This window comes from Passer montanus, unplaced genomic scaffold (genome assembly GCF_014805655.1).
Source record: "Passer montanus isolate IOZ18808 unplaced genomic scaffold, ASM1480565v1 scaffold180, whole genome shotgun sequence".
NCBI classification, from domain to species: Eukaryota; Metazoa; Chordata; class Aves; order Passeriformes; family Passeridae; genus Passer; species Passer montanus.
Window position 1 is genome coordinate 526,720 of NW_024365382.1, and position 17,855 is coordinate 544,574.

General features: G+C 45.0%; 1 protein-coding gene across 1 annotated transcript; it reads left to right on the plus strand.

Moving 5' to 3' along the window:
- Positions 1-1,328: 1,328 nt before the first annotated feature.
- LOC120500563 (somatotropin-like) lies at positions 1,329-6,991 on the plus strand. Its single transcript, XM_039705628.1, has 5 exons — positions 1,329-1,397; positions 2,269-2,432; positions 3,032-3,148; positions 3,521-3,682; positions 6,695-6,991. The coding sequence occupies exons 1-5, from the start codon at positions 1,388-1,390 to the stop codon at positions 6,893-6,895; spliced, it is 654 nt and encodes a 217-aa protein (XP_039561562.1). The 5' UTR covers positions 1,329-1,387; the 3' UTR covers positions 6,896-6,991.
- Positions 6,992-17,855: the final 10,864 nt, after the last annotated feature.

Consider the following 17,855-nt stretch of genomic DNA (forward strand, 5'->3'; position numbering starts at 1 on the left):
AACTGGACCCACAGTGGGAGGCATGGCAAACACAGGGGCTGGGGAAGACAAATCACCACTTGACCAGAAAGAAATAGACCCTGAACTCCCAACAAAAGATCAAATCAGTGTGGTTTGGGGTAATAAGTGCCTTAGGAGGTGTAAAAGACCTTTAAGACTTCCCCCCTGTAGTTGTCCATCCGAGGTTCTGTTGAATTTTGCTCAAAAGAAAGTGTAGGTGTGCTGTGGGGCCAGGCTGGACTGGGCTTGGAGCAACCTGGTCTAGTGGAAGATGTGCCATGGCAGGGGCTTGGAATGGGATGAGCTTTAAGGTCTCTTCCAACCCAAACTATCCCATGATTCTATGATTCTCTTCCCCACCTTTTCTTCCCTATCTCTTCTACCTCATTTCCACAGCAACCCTCTGCTTGGTCTCTTTAGGAGCAGGAAGATGTTCATGACCAGATCTTCTCATAGACTGAGAATGAGAGAAACCTCCTGGAGCTCTGGCAGTTGGATTTGCAGTGGGTAGGCTGGAACCCAAACAAACGCCTAGGCATGACAGCTCTTTGTCACACCCACAGCAAACCAACTCAGCAATATGATTTGCTGAATTTTTTTTTTTGTAGAAATTGAAAGATGTAGGATTACTCTGACAGCATCCATCCAGCTCTATCCCCACTAACAGTAAAGGGGAAAACATAGGATCACAGAATTGTTTAGGTTGGAAAAGCCGTCGGGGATCACCGAGTCAAACTGTTCCCCCAGCACTGCCAAGCTCACCACTAACCTATGTCCCCAAGTGCCACATCAACAAAGCTTCTGAATCCCTCCAGGAATGGGGACTCCACCACTGCCCACGACAGCCTATGCCAGGGCTGTACAACCCTTTTGGGGAAGTAATTTTCCCTCATATCCAACCTGAACTTCCCCTGGCACACCTTGCCATTTGCTTTAATTCAGAAATCTCCCAAAATGGTCAGTCAGGCCTGTGAACTGTGAGCCAAGGCTGCAAAGCCAGGCAGAAAAAGGCAGGTGGACAAAGCAAATTCCACCATGTAAAAGCATTGATGTGACTTGGGATGGGTATTCCAGTGACCAGAGAACTTCTATTTGCGATAAACAGCAGGATATGGCATAATCATTGAGCGCTGATTTTATCCCCAGGCAAACAACCTTCCCAACTTGTACATTTGTGTATAAATTACTACAATGAGGCAGCACCACTGTGAACACATGTGCATTTATGCACGGAGAAGATGCACAGTTGTTGTGATCATAGTGAGCACACAGATCCATTTTAAACAGACTCCCTGCTATATAAAGGGTGGCTCAACAGTTCCCCTTGGCAGATGAAAGGAGGAAATATTCACTCTCAAGCAACACCTGAGCAACTCACCAGGCAGAAATGGCTCCAGGTACTTTTTATTACAGTTTTAAAGGATTTGTCAGTGCTGCCATGTGTGTAGGGTGAGAGGAGATGATGATGGGGTGGTATGTGGTGGGATACACACACTCTGTGACAGCCCTAACTTAAAGTATGGCAATTTATAAACCAATGAAAAAGAATACCTTTTCCTCCAATGTGACCTTAATTCATTAATTAATCTTTAGTCTAAACAGGCCAAGTCCTACAGGCTCCAGGGCATTTCTCCTCCAAGGGGTATTTGTCTGAGATGAAGTCTGTGGTCTTCACAGCAGACAAACACTAGTGTGAGTCAGATGTCAAAGGCTGAAAACATTTAAGGTTGACAAAGATCACCAAATTCTGCAGTCACATCCCAGAGAGCCAGTCAGAGCACAGGTAATGTCACCATCTCTCACCCAGCGAAGCAGACAGCCAGCATCACATCAGCAGTACACATAAACCTTGGCTACAGAGAGCTGCTCCCAGGCCTTCACCTGGCACTCATCATCCCCTGCTTGCTCGTGTAACCATGCTCCTTTCTCATGGGCAAGGACTCATGAGAAAAGGAAAACCATGAGTGCATCAGGGAAAAACATTGGCACACATGCTAGTTTTCATGGAGCAACCGTGACTCCACCCAGGAATATGCTGCTGGTAACACTAGGAGAAGCACAAGCTCTTGGTGGGGGCAGGTCTTGGTGAAAGGGTTTCAAAGAATTTTGGAGAAGGCTAAGCTTACTCTTGGTGCCAAGAGGCACCAAGGAAGATGAGCCTTCAGACAGCATGGACAGAAGAGACTGGGAATTAATTCCCAGGTGCCACTCCCTCCTCAACCCAGTTTCCTGAGGAGAGCTAACACCTTCTGCTGTGCTTTGCTGCAGGCTCATGGTTCTCTCCTCTCACCATTGCCATGATCACTCTGGGACTGCAGTGGCCACAGCAAGCTGCCGCCTTCCCGACCATACCCCTTTCCACCCTGTTTGCCAACGCTGTGCTGAGGGCTCAGCACCTTCACCTCCTGGCTGCCGAGACATACAAGGAGTTCGTAAGTGCTGTGGTCTCTGGTCATCTCCTCTGCTTTAGTTTGGTGGCTTCAGGACTGTGTAACAGGCACCTTTCAACTATTGGTGTCTCCTTTGTCCTCTTTTGATGAGGAGAGAGGGTATAAACAGAATAGCACAGGTTATGTTCCATTGGACTGGACCTTGTTTCTTCCTCTTAGACCTCTGCTCCCCTACTCTGATCCTGCTCATCCCCCCTTCTCAGGATCAGCTGTGACATGGCACAGATATGTGACGAGACTTTCCTGTGCTGGTCACCTCTGGCCCTGGGAGAGTCTGAGTGCTTAAAACTATAGTTTCTTCTGCTGACAGGAGCTGGCAGGAGCTGTCCTTTGGGGTCATTTACTCCTTGGGAGAACCTAATTCGGATGTGGTTTCTGTTCACCTCAACACCTTGGCTTAGGAAGACCTTTAGGCCCAGTAGCTATTGTGCCAACACAATATTCCCACCTGCCAAGCCTGTCCAAAGGCACCTCGTCATTTATTTCTTGCAAAGAGTAACCATTCAGAACAGCTTGGGAAGTGTCTGAGGTCTCTCAGAACATGGGCAATAGATCTGTGTGTATTTGGGATGTCTCCACAGGAACGCACCTATATTCCAGAGGACCAAAGACACACAAACAAGAATTCCCAGGTAGCATTTTGTTACTCGGAAACCATCCCTGCTCCTGTGAAGAAGGATGATGCTCAGCAGAAATCAGTAAGTTCTTTTCACCCTCAGGGCAAGCACAGACCTACCTCAAGAGCCCAGCTGTGCTTCCCTGCAGGAACAGAGTGTTTTCATCTGTGAACATTTGAGTGTTTCATCCCTCTCCTCCCTTTTTAATTACTTGAACCCTGCATAAAGAAAGAAATATTTTGTGGGCTACACTGTAAATCACATTCCCACCCCAAGCATGAGAAGAACTGTTTTCTGCACAGGACGCAGGTGTGGGTGGTGCTCTTAAGCCTAAAAACTTTATTTCTGCTGAAGCTGTAGGAGTGGTGGCACATCTCCAAGTGCTCCAGAGAGAGCAGGACATGCTATCAAATATCCCTGCACAGCTTTGACCCTTTCTTGTCCTAATTTCAGGACATCGAGCTTCTTCAGTTTTCCCTGGTTCTCATCCAGTCCTGGCTGACCCCGGTGCAGTATCTAAGCAAGATGTTCACAAATAATCTGGTTTTTGGCACCTCAGACAGAGTGTATGAAAAACTAAAGGACCTGGAAGAAGGGATCCAAGCTCTGATGAGGGTAAGTTGCAGCATGTAGCATGACTGTAGAATTGCAGAGATCTCCCAGACAGGGGGCACTCAGCTTTCATGGGTACTTGGGAAATCTCACCACCTTCCTCTCTGAAGACCAGTGGCACTCTTAGGACTTGGTTTACCTTTAGATAATGAGATCATGATACTGCACATTGGGTTTCCTCACTAGGGAGGATAAGAAAACACAGAACAGATGTTAACACCCATTGCAAAGCACTACTGCTCAGGAATCAGAACAATTCACACACAAAGTCTTCCCAAACCCAGCAACAAAAAAATACTCAGTTGTACTAACAGCAAAATAATGTTTGCTACATCTCCATGCAAAATACTTTTAAATGTGGCAAATTTTGTGATGATTCACAACATTTTATAAAAGCCTCTGTGTACAGGTGTAAACTTGCACTCTGGTGTTTCCCTCATACATCTGTACAGCATCCAGAGAGCTGAAAGCTGTGGGGTGATCCTCTTCAAGGAAGAGCTAATCACAGATTCACAGAATAGTCTGGAAAAAACCTCTGTGTACCAGATGTAAACCTGCACCCTGGTGTTTCCCTCATACATCAGTACAGCATCCAGACAGCTGAAAGCTGTGGGGTGATCCTCTTCAAGGAAGAGCTAATCACAGAATAGTCTGGGTTGGAAGGGACCTTAAAGCTTATTTCATTCCAACCCCACACCATGGGCAGGGACACCTTGCACTAGACAAGGTTGCTCCAAGCCCCATCCAACTTGGCCTTGAACACTTCCAGGCATGGGGCAGCCACAGCTTCTCTGGGCAACCTGTGTCAGGGCCTCACCGTCCTCATACGGAAGAATTTCTTCCTAATACCTAATCTAAATCTCTCCTCTTTTAGTAAAACCATTCCCCCTTGTCCTGTCTCAAGTCTGCCCATGTAAAAAGTCACTCTCTGCATTTGCTCTAAGTCCCCTTTGTATCTATTTAATTTTTGCTTTGTTGCTTTAAATGAAGTTGTTTATTATCTGCCAGGACCCTTTTCAATTATGTTTATTCTGTAGTTAAGTTTATCTGGCCGGCTCACCCTGTAGCTCTGAAACCTGCAGCTGTGAGAAATGAGTCTGGAATATTGTTTACATCTTCCAGCATTAAAATTACTCTGAAATTCAGACCCAGAGAGTAAACGGAGACTTCTGTCCTGGCACTTCAGCAGGAGAAAGTAGGGATAGGTATCAGTACCACATCCAGATTTTTGTGTGGGTGAGAAATTCTTTACTGTGAGGGTGGTGAGGCCACAGCACAGGTTGCCCAGAGAAGCTGTGGCTGACCATCCCTAAAAGTGTTCAAGTCTAGGTTAAATGGGGCTTGGAGCAACCTGGTCTAGCAGAAGGTGTCCTGGCCCATGGCAGGGAGGCTTCAAATTAGATGGTCTTTAAGGTCCCTTCCAACCAAAACCAGTTTGTGACTTCATGATTCTATGATTTTGGTCCCCATTTGGTGTGTGCTTGGGCATTAGGAAATGGTACACAGAAACCAGCCAAACAATCATATTTCACACATTTATGGCCCCTTTTTCTTAACTAAAACTTTCCTGTTTGTGGCAGCTGGTGATCACAGCAGGGCAGGAGGAGTGCAGCTCTCAGCTCCAGATGTACATGGCTTGGGTCTGGGTTAGAGCTTTGTTTTCTGGCAAAGTGGGAGAAAAGAATTATTTTCCTGGTTCCATCTCCTTGACTGGAGGAGGTACAGAGAGACCCTGCAACTTACTCTTTATTTTAAGATCCCAAAGACACACTGCTCCCTCCCTGCAGCCTTGTGCCCAGCTCCCTTCTCACTGTAGCATCACCCCTGCATCACTGCTCTTCCTGCAAACACGTACACTCAAAAATATGTTTGAAATGTTCTTTAAGACTGGAGGGAGAAACCCCTGACCTCATTTAAAGTTCAATGGGAACTGTGTCAAGATCTTAGAATCATTGAGGTTGGAAAAGACCTCCAAGATCACCAAGGCCAAGACCGACCACTGCCCTGTCAACCAGACCAGAGGACTGAGTGCCATGTCCAGCCATTCCCTGAACATCTTCAGGGACAGTGGCTTTACCACCTCCCTGTGCAGTCCCTTCCAATGTTTAACAATCCTTTCTGCAAAGAAATTCTTCCTGATGTTCGGTCTGAAACACCTCTCTCACAGCTTGAGGTTGTGTCCTCTTGTCCCGTCCCTTGTTCCCTGGGAACAGAGCCTGACCCCCCCCGACTCCACGCTCCTATCAGGGAGTTATAGAAAGTGAGAAGAGGAACTGTGGCACTGGGCCTGTGGAAGATCATAGAATCATTGAGGTTGGAAAAGACCTCCAAGATCACCAAGGCCAAGACCGACCACTGCCCTGTCAACCAGACCAGAGGACTGAGTGCCATGTCCAGCCATTCCCTGAACATCTTCAGGGACAGTGGCTTTACCACCTCCCTGTGCAGTCCCTTCCAATGTTTAACAATCCTTTCTGCAAAGAAATTCTTCCTGATGTTCGGTCTGAAACACCTCTCTCACAGCTTGAGGTTGTGTCCTCTTGTCCCGTCCCTTGTTCCCTGGGAACAGAGCCTGACCCCCCCCGACTCCACGCTCCTATCAGGGAGTTATAGAAAGTGAGAAGGTCCACCCAGAGCCTTCTATTCTCTAGTCTGAGCCTCCCCAGCTACTTCTGGTGCTCCAGACCCTTCCCCAGCTCCGTTCCCTTCTCTGGACATGCTCAAGCACTCAATGTGTTTCTTGTCAGGAGGGGCCCATAGCTCCAGCAATGCCCAGGGCAGGGGGCTGTTACTGCCCTGGTCCTGCTGAACACACCATGGCTAATGCAAGCCAGGTGCCATTGGCTTCTTGCCCACCTGGGCACACGTGGTTTCTTGTTCAGCCACTGGCAACCAGTACTCTCAGGGCCATTCCCAGCCACTCTGCCCCAGCCCGGGGCACTGCATGAGGTCATTGTGACCCGTGTCATTCCCAGGCCCCCACCGCCTCTCCCAGCACTTGCAATCCTCTTGCAGGAGCTGCAGGACCGAAGCACCCGGGGTCCCCAGATCCTCAAAGCCACTTACGAGAAATTTGACATCCACCTGCGCAGTGAGGACGCGCTGCTGCAGAACTATGGCTTGCTCTCCTGCTTCAAGAAGGACCTGCACAAAGTGGAGACCTACCTGAAGGTGATGAAGTGCCGGCGCTATGGAGAAGGGAACTGCACCATTTGACACCGGTGACAGCTCCCTTCCTGCTCCAGCCTCTTGCTGACCATGGCTGCCCTATTCCTATGAAAAAAAACTGGAGAATAAACCTGCTACTGCCAACATGTCTGCTTTTTGGGGTGGGACAGGCTACTGGGAGGGACTGGGAGGGAGGAGCCAATGGAACAGGGTGGGTTTGGGGCTTAGGATGTGTCTTTGGGATTAAATAAGCATGTTTGAAGCTTGGGGGGATAGGGGAAGCAGATTTAGGGGTAGATTTATACTGGGGAGTAGGTTTGTGACTGTGGGTAGATTTGGTCTCCAGAGAAGAGGTGCTCCAGCCCTCAGAGCATCTCTGTGGCCTTCTCTAGACTCAGTCTTGCAGCTCCTTGTCCTTCTGGTGTTGGACCCCAGAGCTGTAGGCAGCTCTGCATGTTGGTCTCACCGCAGATGGATAGAATCCTCCCTTCTCGGTGCCCACGCTGTGTGATCAGCCCAGCACGAGGGCTTTCAGGGTGCCAGTGCACACAGCTGGGCTATGTCCAGTTTTTACACACTAGTACCCCCAGGTCCTTCTTTGTTTCCGCTTTATTTTTTGCCAGCCTTCCCTCCTCTCTGTTTCTAATCCAGACCTCTGCCAAAAATAAATCTTTGCTACAAAATTGTCTTTGTCCACAAAGAAAGAAGAGGGACAAAAGCCCTCCAAGGGAACATTTCTTGTGATTTAGAGTGTTATAATAAACATTTCACGCTTCCAAATAGATACATGGTTTGTGGCATGAGTAGGGCCATTGCCTGTTTAAAATATTGCCTGAGGCAAAGGTTCATTTCCAAGTGCATTGTTTACAGAGCTCCTTGAACACACTGGAGGGAGCACCAGCTGGTACCCCCTCATTCTGTGTTTGCTCATCATGATTAAAATGTGTCAGGATAATTTCTCCAAAGAAAGAGATCAGCCTGCATTAAGTCATGTCATGTTTTTGAAGCACCTGCATCCCCATGTGCTGTCCAGATCCCCCTACTGAAAGCAGCTCAGGAGCTGATGAGCTCTTCCAAAAAGGAACTTTCTTCCGCACAGATGCACTCTTAGCCTGCTTCACACAAGCAGTAAGATGAAATCCAAACCACATCTAATCAGATGATTGAAGAATTCAGAGTTAAGAATTCCAATCATATATTTTTAAGCCCATTAATAACACAACATTCACCCTTCTGTATTAAAATAATTTGCTTTTTTTCCTCTCTGGCTTAGCAATGAGCTATTCAAGACATCTTTATTCTGCACAGAGAAACAACAGAGATAAGACAAACCAAGAGGGAAAATTTGGACTAAGAAAATGTGGATGATCTCTAGAAGCTTTTCAGAAAGAGCCAATGAAATTCCAAAATATTTGGGTTTGCAGCACAGAGGGGGATACCTACAAAGAAAACCTTCTCTGGTGTCCACAATTAGAAATATTAGAATGTAAGGGCAAAAAGGAAATCCTATATCTTGTATTATGTATAGTGGCAAAAGAGAAGTGAAGAGAAAATGGAGGGAGAGAAGCTGGATGCTGCAAAAAAACCCCATGATGATTGGGGGAAGACAGCAGAGAAGTGCTGCAAGAGAAACTGAGGAATTCTAGGAACAGGTTGGAACTGTCACTAAGAATTAGTCAAACTCTCAGAAAGTCATGTTGGATGCTGTATTTCACCTGCATGACAACGACAAGATATTTCTCTGCCATCAGTAAAAGGAATGTTGATCAATGATACAAGAGACCAACAGGTTTCCATTACCAGATACCAGCTGCATGACTTGAACTCTAATTGCTTATGGAACTTTGGAATACAGATCCACAGAAGTTCCTACTAGGCTTGATGCTCTTCAGTGTTTTCCTCAGTGATCTGAAAATAAATATAAAATTATTGCTGATACAATGCACAGAAAACAAAGAGACCACAAAAACTGTAATGAGTCACATGGGTCACCTGGGGGCTGTAGAGCCAAAGTACACGTAAAGAAAACCAGAAAGATCTTGGAATCTGGGAAAAAGCAGAAGGTTGTGGCCTGATTTCTTGGAAGACGGCTCTGAATACGCTTTGGGGGTAACCAAGAGAAGGCAGTAAGTCTCATAATCTGGGGAAAAGGGGCTAATGAAATCCTTCAAAAGAGGAAACCATTGCCATCAAGAGAAGTGCTTGAAGATTCAGTGGGACTGTTTATTATCAGACAAAATAAAGCAATGCACATTTAAGTGTCAAGGGAGAAGAGCTTTGTGAGGTAAGGGGTGATTTGCCCATCTCCTGGGGTATTAGATCAAGATGAGATGCCCTTGGGAAACCAAGACTTGGGTTTTTCACTCTGTGCTAAATGTTTGGTCTGAGACACCACAGGCAGTTCCATCAGTTCAATGGTGATACCTGTTTGCATGGAATTGTGGACTGCAACAATCCCCAATAAGGCCTTGCAGGATTGGCATCTTATGGATGACTGGAGCTATAAGAAATGCTCCATGTCTGTTTGGAAGGGGAATCCCCTCTTGGAAGAAACTTCTTTTGCAATTGTGACTATTACACTTAAATTTAGGGGCTGTCACCGAGCAGTGGAGTGTTGCTGCCTCAAAATCCCATCAAGGATGGTGGAAATCACTGAATTGCTGTACTGGATAAAACTAGTCATCTTTCCAGTGTCCTAGAGCTAATAAGGCCAGCTCTAGTGGGATCAGAAGAGAAGCAGCAAAAACAATTGTGGAAAACGCCAATCACTTCTTTTAAAATTTTAAAAGTTTAATGGTAATAAAATAGTTATAAAAATAGTAATAAAATTAGAGTAATAAAAATTTGGACAATTAGGATTAGGACAATATGAGACAATAAAAACAAAGAGTTACGGACAGTCCGGATACCTCTTTCTGGGTGAAATAAGCCTGAAAAAGAACACTCGTTAACAGAGGATTAGCCCTTAAGATCAACAGCCTGTTGCATATTTATAAATCTTATACGTGATGCATAAATTCTATTCAAACAAAGGATTCTGTTTGATCAGTGCCAACTTCTTCCTCTTAATCTTGAAGGCGTCTTCAGGGTTGAGTGAGGCAGGAAGAAGTTAATTTCTTCTGATAAGGGAGCAATAAATTCTTTTTCTCTGAAAGATTTAGGTGTCCTATGGCTGTTATCTCAGTGAGAGTATCTAATTCCTTTCCTGAGTGGTTTTGGAATCCTGAGATGTGTGAATAAGATTTTATGGCAAAGATGTTTTGGGTCTTTCTCTTTAAAGTAGTTCATCTCTGTGCTGCTTAGCTCTGAGACAAAGGTCATCAGTGAAAGTATTTCAATGGTTCACATCTGTCCTGATTTTGGCTGAGATAGGGACAATTTTGTTCTTAGGCTTTTGATGTTCTCCACTATAAGGCAAAGTACAGGTGGATCCATTCCTTTCTCTTCTAATCCAAACCCCAAACATGAACATCTTCCGAGCTGTTCCAGCCTTCTCCTTCCCCTGAATCTTGTGGCCTATTTTGCACCAAAATACTGTCTAGGGATAATACCTTCCAGTCCATCTCTGCTCCTTTACCTCAACATGGAAAAGCCATTTCAGGACGATGACTTCATTATACTTCTTTGATGTGGGATAAAATATTAAAGCAGTTCATACAAAATTAAAGACATTTTACACAGGAAAGAAGTCTTGACAGTAACCTAGATATGCCACAAAAATTGACTCCATCAGTAGGAAAACCTGCCCCTTGCCAGAGCAAAGTGGGATAAATTATGAAAGATGCATAAGGGTAGGAGGAATGTGAACTGGAAATTAAGTTACTGGAATGACAGAGCAGAAAATAAACACATCAACGTAAAGGAAACAAAAGAGAAAAGTCACTGGAGGAAAGGGGGAGTGAATGGGGGTTAAATAATTTATATTAGGATTTATAAGAGTCTTGAAGAAACAAGGGACCATAAGTCATCTAGGAATCACTGGTGGAGGAGAGGGAACCAACCAAACTCAACATGATATTCATGACATTAAAAAGAGCTATTGGATATTTTGTGCCTTGAAATTGAATCACCCCAAACCAGGCGGAGAGACAAAGTCCAAGAAATGGATATTTGCTTTATTCAGTGTGCCAGGTGTGCAGGGGATATCTCCCCCTAACACACAACACTGGTAACCAGCAGATTACAATATATAGTTATAATTCATGCATATTCATCGTTTTCCTTAGAAAAGGTGTGGTTAGGCAAACTATTTCTTAGAACCCATAATTTCATTAGCATACGTAAAGCACAGGCCTAGAACACCCTGGTGGTCGCACTGAGGAAGACTCCACATCTTCCTTGGTGGTCCTTTGATGAAGGCTGGACATCTTCCTTGCCTGCCCTTTTCACCCTTCTCCTCTAGGCTTGCACCGTCTCTTGTTAGCTGTTTCAGTGATTTCCTCACTGGTTTTAGCAAGCTTTGCCCTCCATTTTTTCCAAGTTTTGTTCCCTGTTTCTTGCCAAGTTTCATCTAGCTTCTAGATTGGTTACAGTGTGTCTTATTCTTGCCCAAGAATGCCTAGGCACAATGCCTTAACCCTTTCAAAATAAGGAATTTGTTTAACATAAGCAAGCAGAAGAAATCAGCATAAGTAAGTACTTAGCACAAGCATACATAAGTGCTTAGCATAAATTAGCATAATTAACCTGGCACACCTAGCTTGACGTGACTGTGACTTGACAAGAAGTTTTAGACGCGGTATACCAGAGTAGCTAACAGGCAAGTAGGGAATCACCCGTGTGCAAGGAAGCAATCAGGAAGACGAGCTGCTTTAGGCTGTGTAGATTGTGCATGGACAGCACACGGACACTAACTTAAAGTGTAGGAATTTGATGCAATGTATTTTTAACAGCTCGTTTATCAAATACTAACTTTAGATGTGTACGGATGTATGGTATTTTTGATGAAATTTTTATGCAAACCCACTGAAATTTTTAGAGAAGTACTTTGGTGGGGTGTGGACCCCTGCTCTCCCAACAACTGAAGTAAAAGCGCTTTTGCAGACAATCCATTTGTCTGTCAGTTCCTCTGAATCACCATTTGGACAGACTTTGACTTGGGTAAATCAGCAAGGAGTCGATGTAGTTCTGCATACTTACACCTTGTCAGGACTGTGAGGAAACAATTTAATTTTTATTTATGCCCCGACATTTTCTGGATTTCATGTTATAAACCCATTTTCTGACATCGGGTGTAAAATGACTACATGGGCTGAGCCCTAACTCGTGGCATGTGTAGAAGGTGTCTGACATGTGTGAGGACACTGCCAACATTACAGTCCCTATGCAGGCAGCCCCTGCGCCATACGGATGGAAGCTCTGTCTCTGGGGTGACTTCGCCTGACAGCCAAACAGGGGAGAGAAAACTTCCACCACTGGGATGCAAGGCAAAACCCTGCTGTCCAGCAGAAATTTTCCTGACTGGACAATGGTCGTCCTCAAAGGCCGGACTATAGGAGGAGCCTTAGCACATAAAAGATGTTAACATCCCACTGCAGCTCCAGCGTGCTCCCTCCACCCCTGGGAACATCCCGCTGTAATTCCAGCCTGCCCGCCCCCCGGGAACATCCCGCTGTAATTCCAGCCCTCTCCGCCGCAGCCGATCCCAGCCCGCTCTCCCGCCGGGACGCTGTCCATGGTCCTGCTGGCCAGGTCCGGGGTTCCGGCCGCTCCTGCGGGGCTGCAGCTCCTCCTGCCCGCCGCTCAGCCCGAGCGGAGACCCCGCGGGGCTCCCGCCGCCCCTCCGTGCGGGAGATCCGCTCTCTGCCCACCCTGGAAGCGGCTCGGGAGGGCGGCAGGAACGCAGCTGCCGATGGAATGACGACGGTGCGTCCCAGAATCCTGGTGGTTCTGTCCCTGTCCTCCTTTCTCTCTCTGTGTCGTTCTTTTCCTGTCTCTCCTTGACTTTCTGTCCTTCTCTGGTCGGGACACATACACCCGTCTTTATCAATAAACAGTTCTCACGTGCAATATTTGGCTGGTTTGTGCTTGATTTCACCTGAGAAGTCTGTTAAAATGAACACCCCGTGGTTTCCCTTAGAGCAGAACGCAACAAGGACATAATCCACAAATCAGAAGGACAGATTGAACAATCCCAACAGTTCTGGTCACTTTACACCACAGACGCAGTTGGCCTCAAAGCCTAATTGAATCCTCCCTCACTTCTGCCCTGGCCTCTGATGGATCTGTCTGGAGCTCTCCTTAGCCACTGAACAACTTCAGTCACTGCCTGATTAAAAAGAACTGGCCCATAAATAAGGAGCTTTGCAGCATTAATCCCTGCCCATGCTGCCAGTGCTGCTGGTGACTAAAGCATCTCCAGTGTGAACTTTGCACATCTCCTTATCCCTGGGCAATGCTGTTCCCTGAAAAATCAGCAAATGCCCTCAAAGCTGTGAAGCCTGGAGCCTACAAGGGGTGAAATCCAGTCTGAAACACACTCCCAAGCACTTTCTTCTCCTTTGTTTTTCAGTATTCCTGCTCTTCCCTAGGGAATATGTACTCCTTGGTCCAGTATTACCCAACTCCTGGATGGAGGAGTAGAAAACTTTGCCCCTTTGCTTCTATCTGCCTCCATTGCATTATTGTCTGTGTTTGAAACACTACTTTCCTTTCATTGCTCTAATTTCTGGTCTCCTGTGTTGCTCTTATTTCAGCCTTGGCTTTTTTTGCTTGGGGGATTTCCTCCTTTCCCTCAGCCTTATACATTTACACCACTGCTGACACAAACCACAGCCAGGGCTGGAAGAATGTGCGACATACACCACAGATATAAGCAGGCATGCAAAGTTCAGCAGCATTGAATTAAGCTTGCTGGTGGGAGGATAATTCCTACTATCACATGTATTACAGTAATACCTCAGGATAAGATCAAGATGAGCAGGTCACAAAATTAGAGAAACTCCCAGCTGCAAAGACTTGCAATCTAAAAGGAAAACTGAGAAAGGAAATAATCTATAATACATGAGATGGGCAGTGCAGTTATTAACTGTCAGTACCTAAAGGGAGTGAGAGAGACACGGAGGGACTTTGGATAAAGGCCTGGGGTGACAGGACAAAGGGGAATGGCTTCCCACTGCCAGAGGGCAGGCTTAGAAGGAACATTGGGAAGAAATTCTTGGCTGTGAGGGTGGTGAAGCTCTGACACAGGTTGCCCAAGAGAAGTTGTGGATACCCTATGCCTAGAAGTGTTCAAGGCCAGGTTGGACAGGGCTTAGAGCAACCTGGTCTAGTGGAATATGTTCCTGTTCATGGAAGGGGGGTGGAATGATATGGTCTGTAAGGTCCCTTCCAACCCAAACCATTCTATGATTCTACGGTAAGTCAGAACACTGCAGTACTATATGAAATTAAATTAAAATTTTAATTTTTTTTTTGTTTGTTTGTTTGTCTGAAATATTATACCCAGTCTGGTGGAAAAATATGTCACTATTTACACAGATGTTACACAAATGTTTTCTTCTGCCTTGATTTAGGTCAGCATTTAAATCGGCTCTATTGCTTCAAAACCTACCTCTGGGAAATTCCACATTCTTGAAACACATTTACCTACATTTCCCACTGGTGAAATGAAAGCTGGTGGCCACTTGTGCCTGCTCTCACCTTCAGGGAATTGAAGAGGCAGACAAAATGTTTGTCTTCTGGTGCATGGGATTTGGGTTGGTGTTTGGGTTGGATTTTCTGCCTCTCCAAGCCACTCCCAAAAATCAGATACTGGTGGAAGAACAACCCTCTTTTTCTCAAGTTTTCCACCATGGATATCTGGGTTACTACCCATAATTGTGTAAGATAAGATCTTTGGCTAACTGGACACCAACAGCTCCAGGGAACTACAGCAAAATCTCCTGCAGGCAACAAACATCTGGCACTCAACCTTTGGACTGGTCTCTTCTGTAATAATTGTAATCATGGTAATTTTATACAAGAACATTTAATTACTTAATCATATGTAACAAACATCCTTGAGCTGCTGAGTGAGGCACACACTCAGTGAAATTATTCATAGGCATGTAATCTCCATCCCTTTGTAGTGAATATTTAGTTAGTTACTATTAGTTAATCTTGTCAGAGTAACTCCTCACAGGACAGCTTATCTGTTCTGCCTATCAGCTGCTGGGATATCTCAGGGCATCTTCTCCCTCACACGAATTTGCTCTTTGGTGAGATAACTCAAGCTGGACATCTGTCTGGTAGTAAGTTATTTCTTGTGCCATTGAGGTGGCATTTCCAGCTTACAATAAACATCTTGCCCTGAGAGTGAGATTGAAGGAAGATAAACTTGAATTTCTGACTGACAGACACTTCACTTTACAAGCTATAAAAGCTACACAAAACTTTCACAAAGCAGAAGTCTTATGCACATTTTCTGGAAATGTGTGGGGCTTTTCCCTGAAGTCAGGACCACACTTTGTGGTTACTCTTCCAGAGGCTGAGTGAAAGGACTGTATGTGGGATTGACTCATCATCAATTGGTGTAAATTACACTGACTCCTAATCTACACTATTTCTTTGCTAGCTGTAATATAGGCACATTTATGTTGTGCACTGTTTTATGGAAATCTATTAGTAGTACAATGTTTTAACCTGTGTAACCTTTAAACAGAGTAAGTAACTCTGTTTAAAGCGTCCTGTCTGTTAATCTTCTGTCTATTCATTCAGTAATTCATTTTATAACAGACCTGTTTGGCCATTCCTGAGAACTTGCAAGCCAGAGCTTTTTAGGTGCAGGTTGTCTGAGTAAAGCTGCTGCCAAAAATCTGAACCTAAGGCAGAGCTGGTCTAAAGGCTCTCACTTGATCTTCAACAGGTTGTAGAAACACAGTCACGACAAATATTCCTCTCTATTTTATCCCTTTAACAAGGAGGTTCTTTCCAACCTTCCTGCTACCAGAGAACTCCTCACAATGCAAACGTTAGGAGGAGGAGGAGGAGAATGAGGAGGAGGAAGAGAATGAGGATGAGGATAAGGAGGATGAGAAGGAGAAGGAGGTGGAGAAGGAATATCATGGACCTGCATTTTCACTTTGAAATATGTGAATGACTTCTCCAACCCCTATGCAATTTTCTTATGAGCTAGACCCAGCAAACCAAACCCTCTGGATTTGGAGGGCTATGGAGCTGCCATGCTCCGTGGAGTTCTCCCCACCTCCAGTGAAGTGCCTGCTTTGCATAACTAATTTGTGAAGGAAGAGCAGCCTTTTGCCTAAAGTTACCACTTTAGGAAAGTAAACCTAATCTCAGCTCTAAGTGTTATAACCCTTCAGCCTAAACCTAGAAATATTTATTGCAGTGTGCTGAGCCACTGCCTTGCTGGATTTGCAGTCTGGGGACTCCATGCCATCTGTACAGGATAGACTGTAGAACTGGATTGCATCTCCCATCATGGTGCCACATGCACCCTATAGGGATCATAAAGGTTGGAAAAGACCTCCAAGATCACCCAAGTCCAATCTTATGAACATACAGAACCTTGCCCAGAAAATATGAACATACAGAACAAATGAGTTGACATGAGTTGACAGAATTTTTCCTACATTTCCAATAGTGAACAACCTCACAATTTTTCAGTAAAACATTTTTTAGAAAATAAGCTGAGAATACTAATTTGCCAGCTTGATGTCTTGTTCAGCATTTGATAAGGACTCTAGAATACCTCCCTGAAGAAGACAGGCTGAGAGAGTCAGTGCTGTTCAGCCTGGAAAGCAGAAGGTTGCCTTGATACCTTGAGAAGGCTGACCTGGAGGAAAGGCTAGACAGAATTAAAGAATAAACTAGGTCTTTATTAAAAGGCTTTAATGGATACACCTTGGGGAGTACAATATCCTGGCCCAGGCTACACCCAAGATGAACACAAAATAGTCACAGAAATGGATGACTGGTCATGAGGTCTCTCACTTTTATAAGTTCTGGTCCATTTGTGTATTGGGGTTCATTGTCTAATTACAGCTTCAGATTATGAAGTCACATCCTTCTTGTTTTCTCTCTTTAAACTATCATTGTTTATGCTCTTGGGCCTGAAACTTGTAATGGTTGTCCTTGGTCCCAAGTTTGAAAAGGAATTGTTTTGTCTCCCTACTCTGTGAAGAGAGCTTACCAACACTTAATATGATGCACACCTAGGCAGCACAGAATTGGAAAAATATGAAAGCTAAAACTTAAGGCATCACCTGGATACCTCAGAACATCTTCCAGTATCTGAAGGAGCCTACAAGGAAGACAGAAAGGAACTCTGCATCAGGAAATTTAGTGACAGGACAAGGGTTCAGACTGAAAGAAGGGAAATTTAGGTTAGATATCAGGAAGAAGTCCCTCCCTGTGAAAGTGGCAACACCTTGGCACAGGTTGCCCAGAGAAGCTGTGGCTACCTCATCTTGGAAGTCTCTAAGGCCAAGTTGGATGGGGTTTGGAGCAACCTGGTCTTGTGGAATATGTCCTTCCCCATGACAGGGCAGTGGAACTGGATGATCTAATAAGGTACCTTCCAACCCAAATAATTCTATTATTTGCTTTAAGTCATACCTAAATTGGCAATCAGTTGAATATTAACAGCCTCAGAAGAAGGTCTGAAATATTTGTGACTGCAGCACAATGACAAAGGGATCTGCCAGATGTTGCACAAGTTGTGTCTTACCTGGCAATTTCCAAACACAAGCTCCTGACAGTGTATTAAATCTTCCAAGGATCTTTGAAGAGAGTTGTTGTTTCTATCAACTAGGTTTCTGGCATAATCTCTGAAATACAGTGTCATCCTTCCACAACCTATGGATATGAATCTATCTCTCTGTTGCCCACATAAAATAAAGACCTTTAAAACCAGTGTTGCTTCCCATCTACGAATAAAGGGAGAATTGCACCCATTTTTTTTCTGTAACTTTACTATACATAAATCGAGGCACAGACATGCTAAGTACATCACACAATAACTTCAAAGTGCTTGAGAGACAACAGAAGTTGTCATTCAGCTCTCATA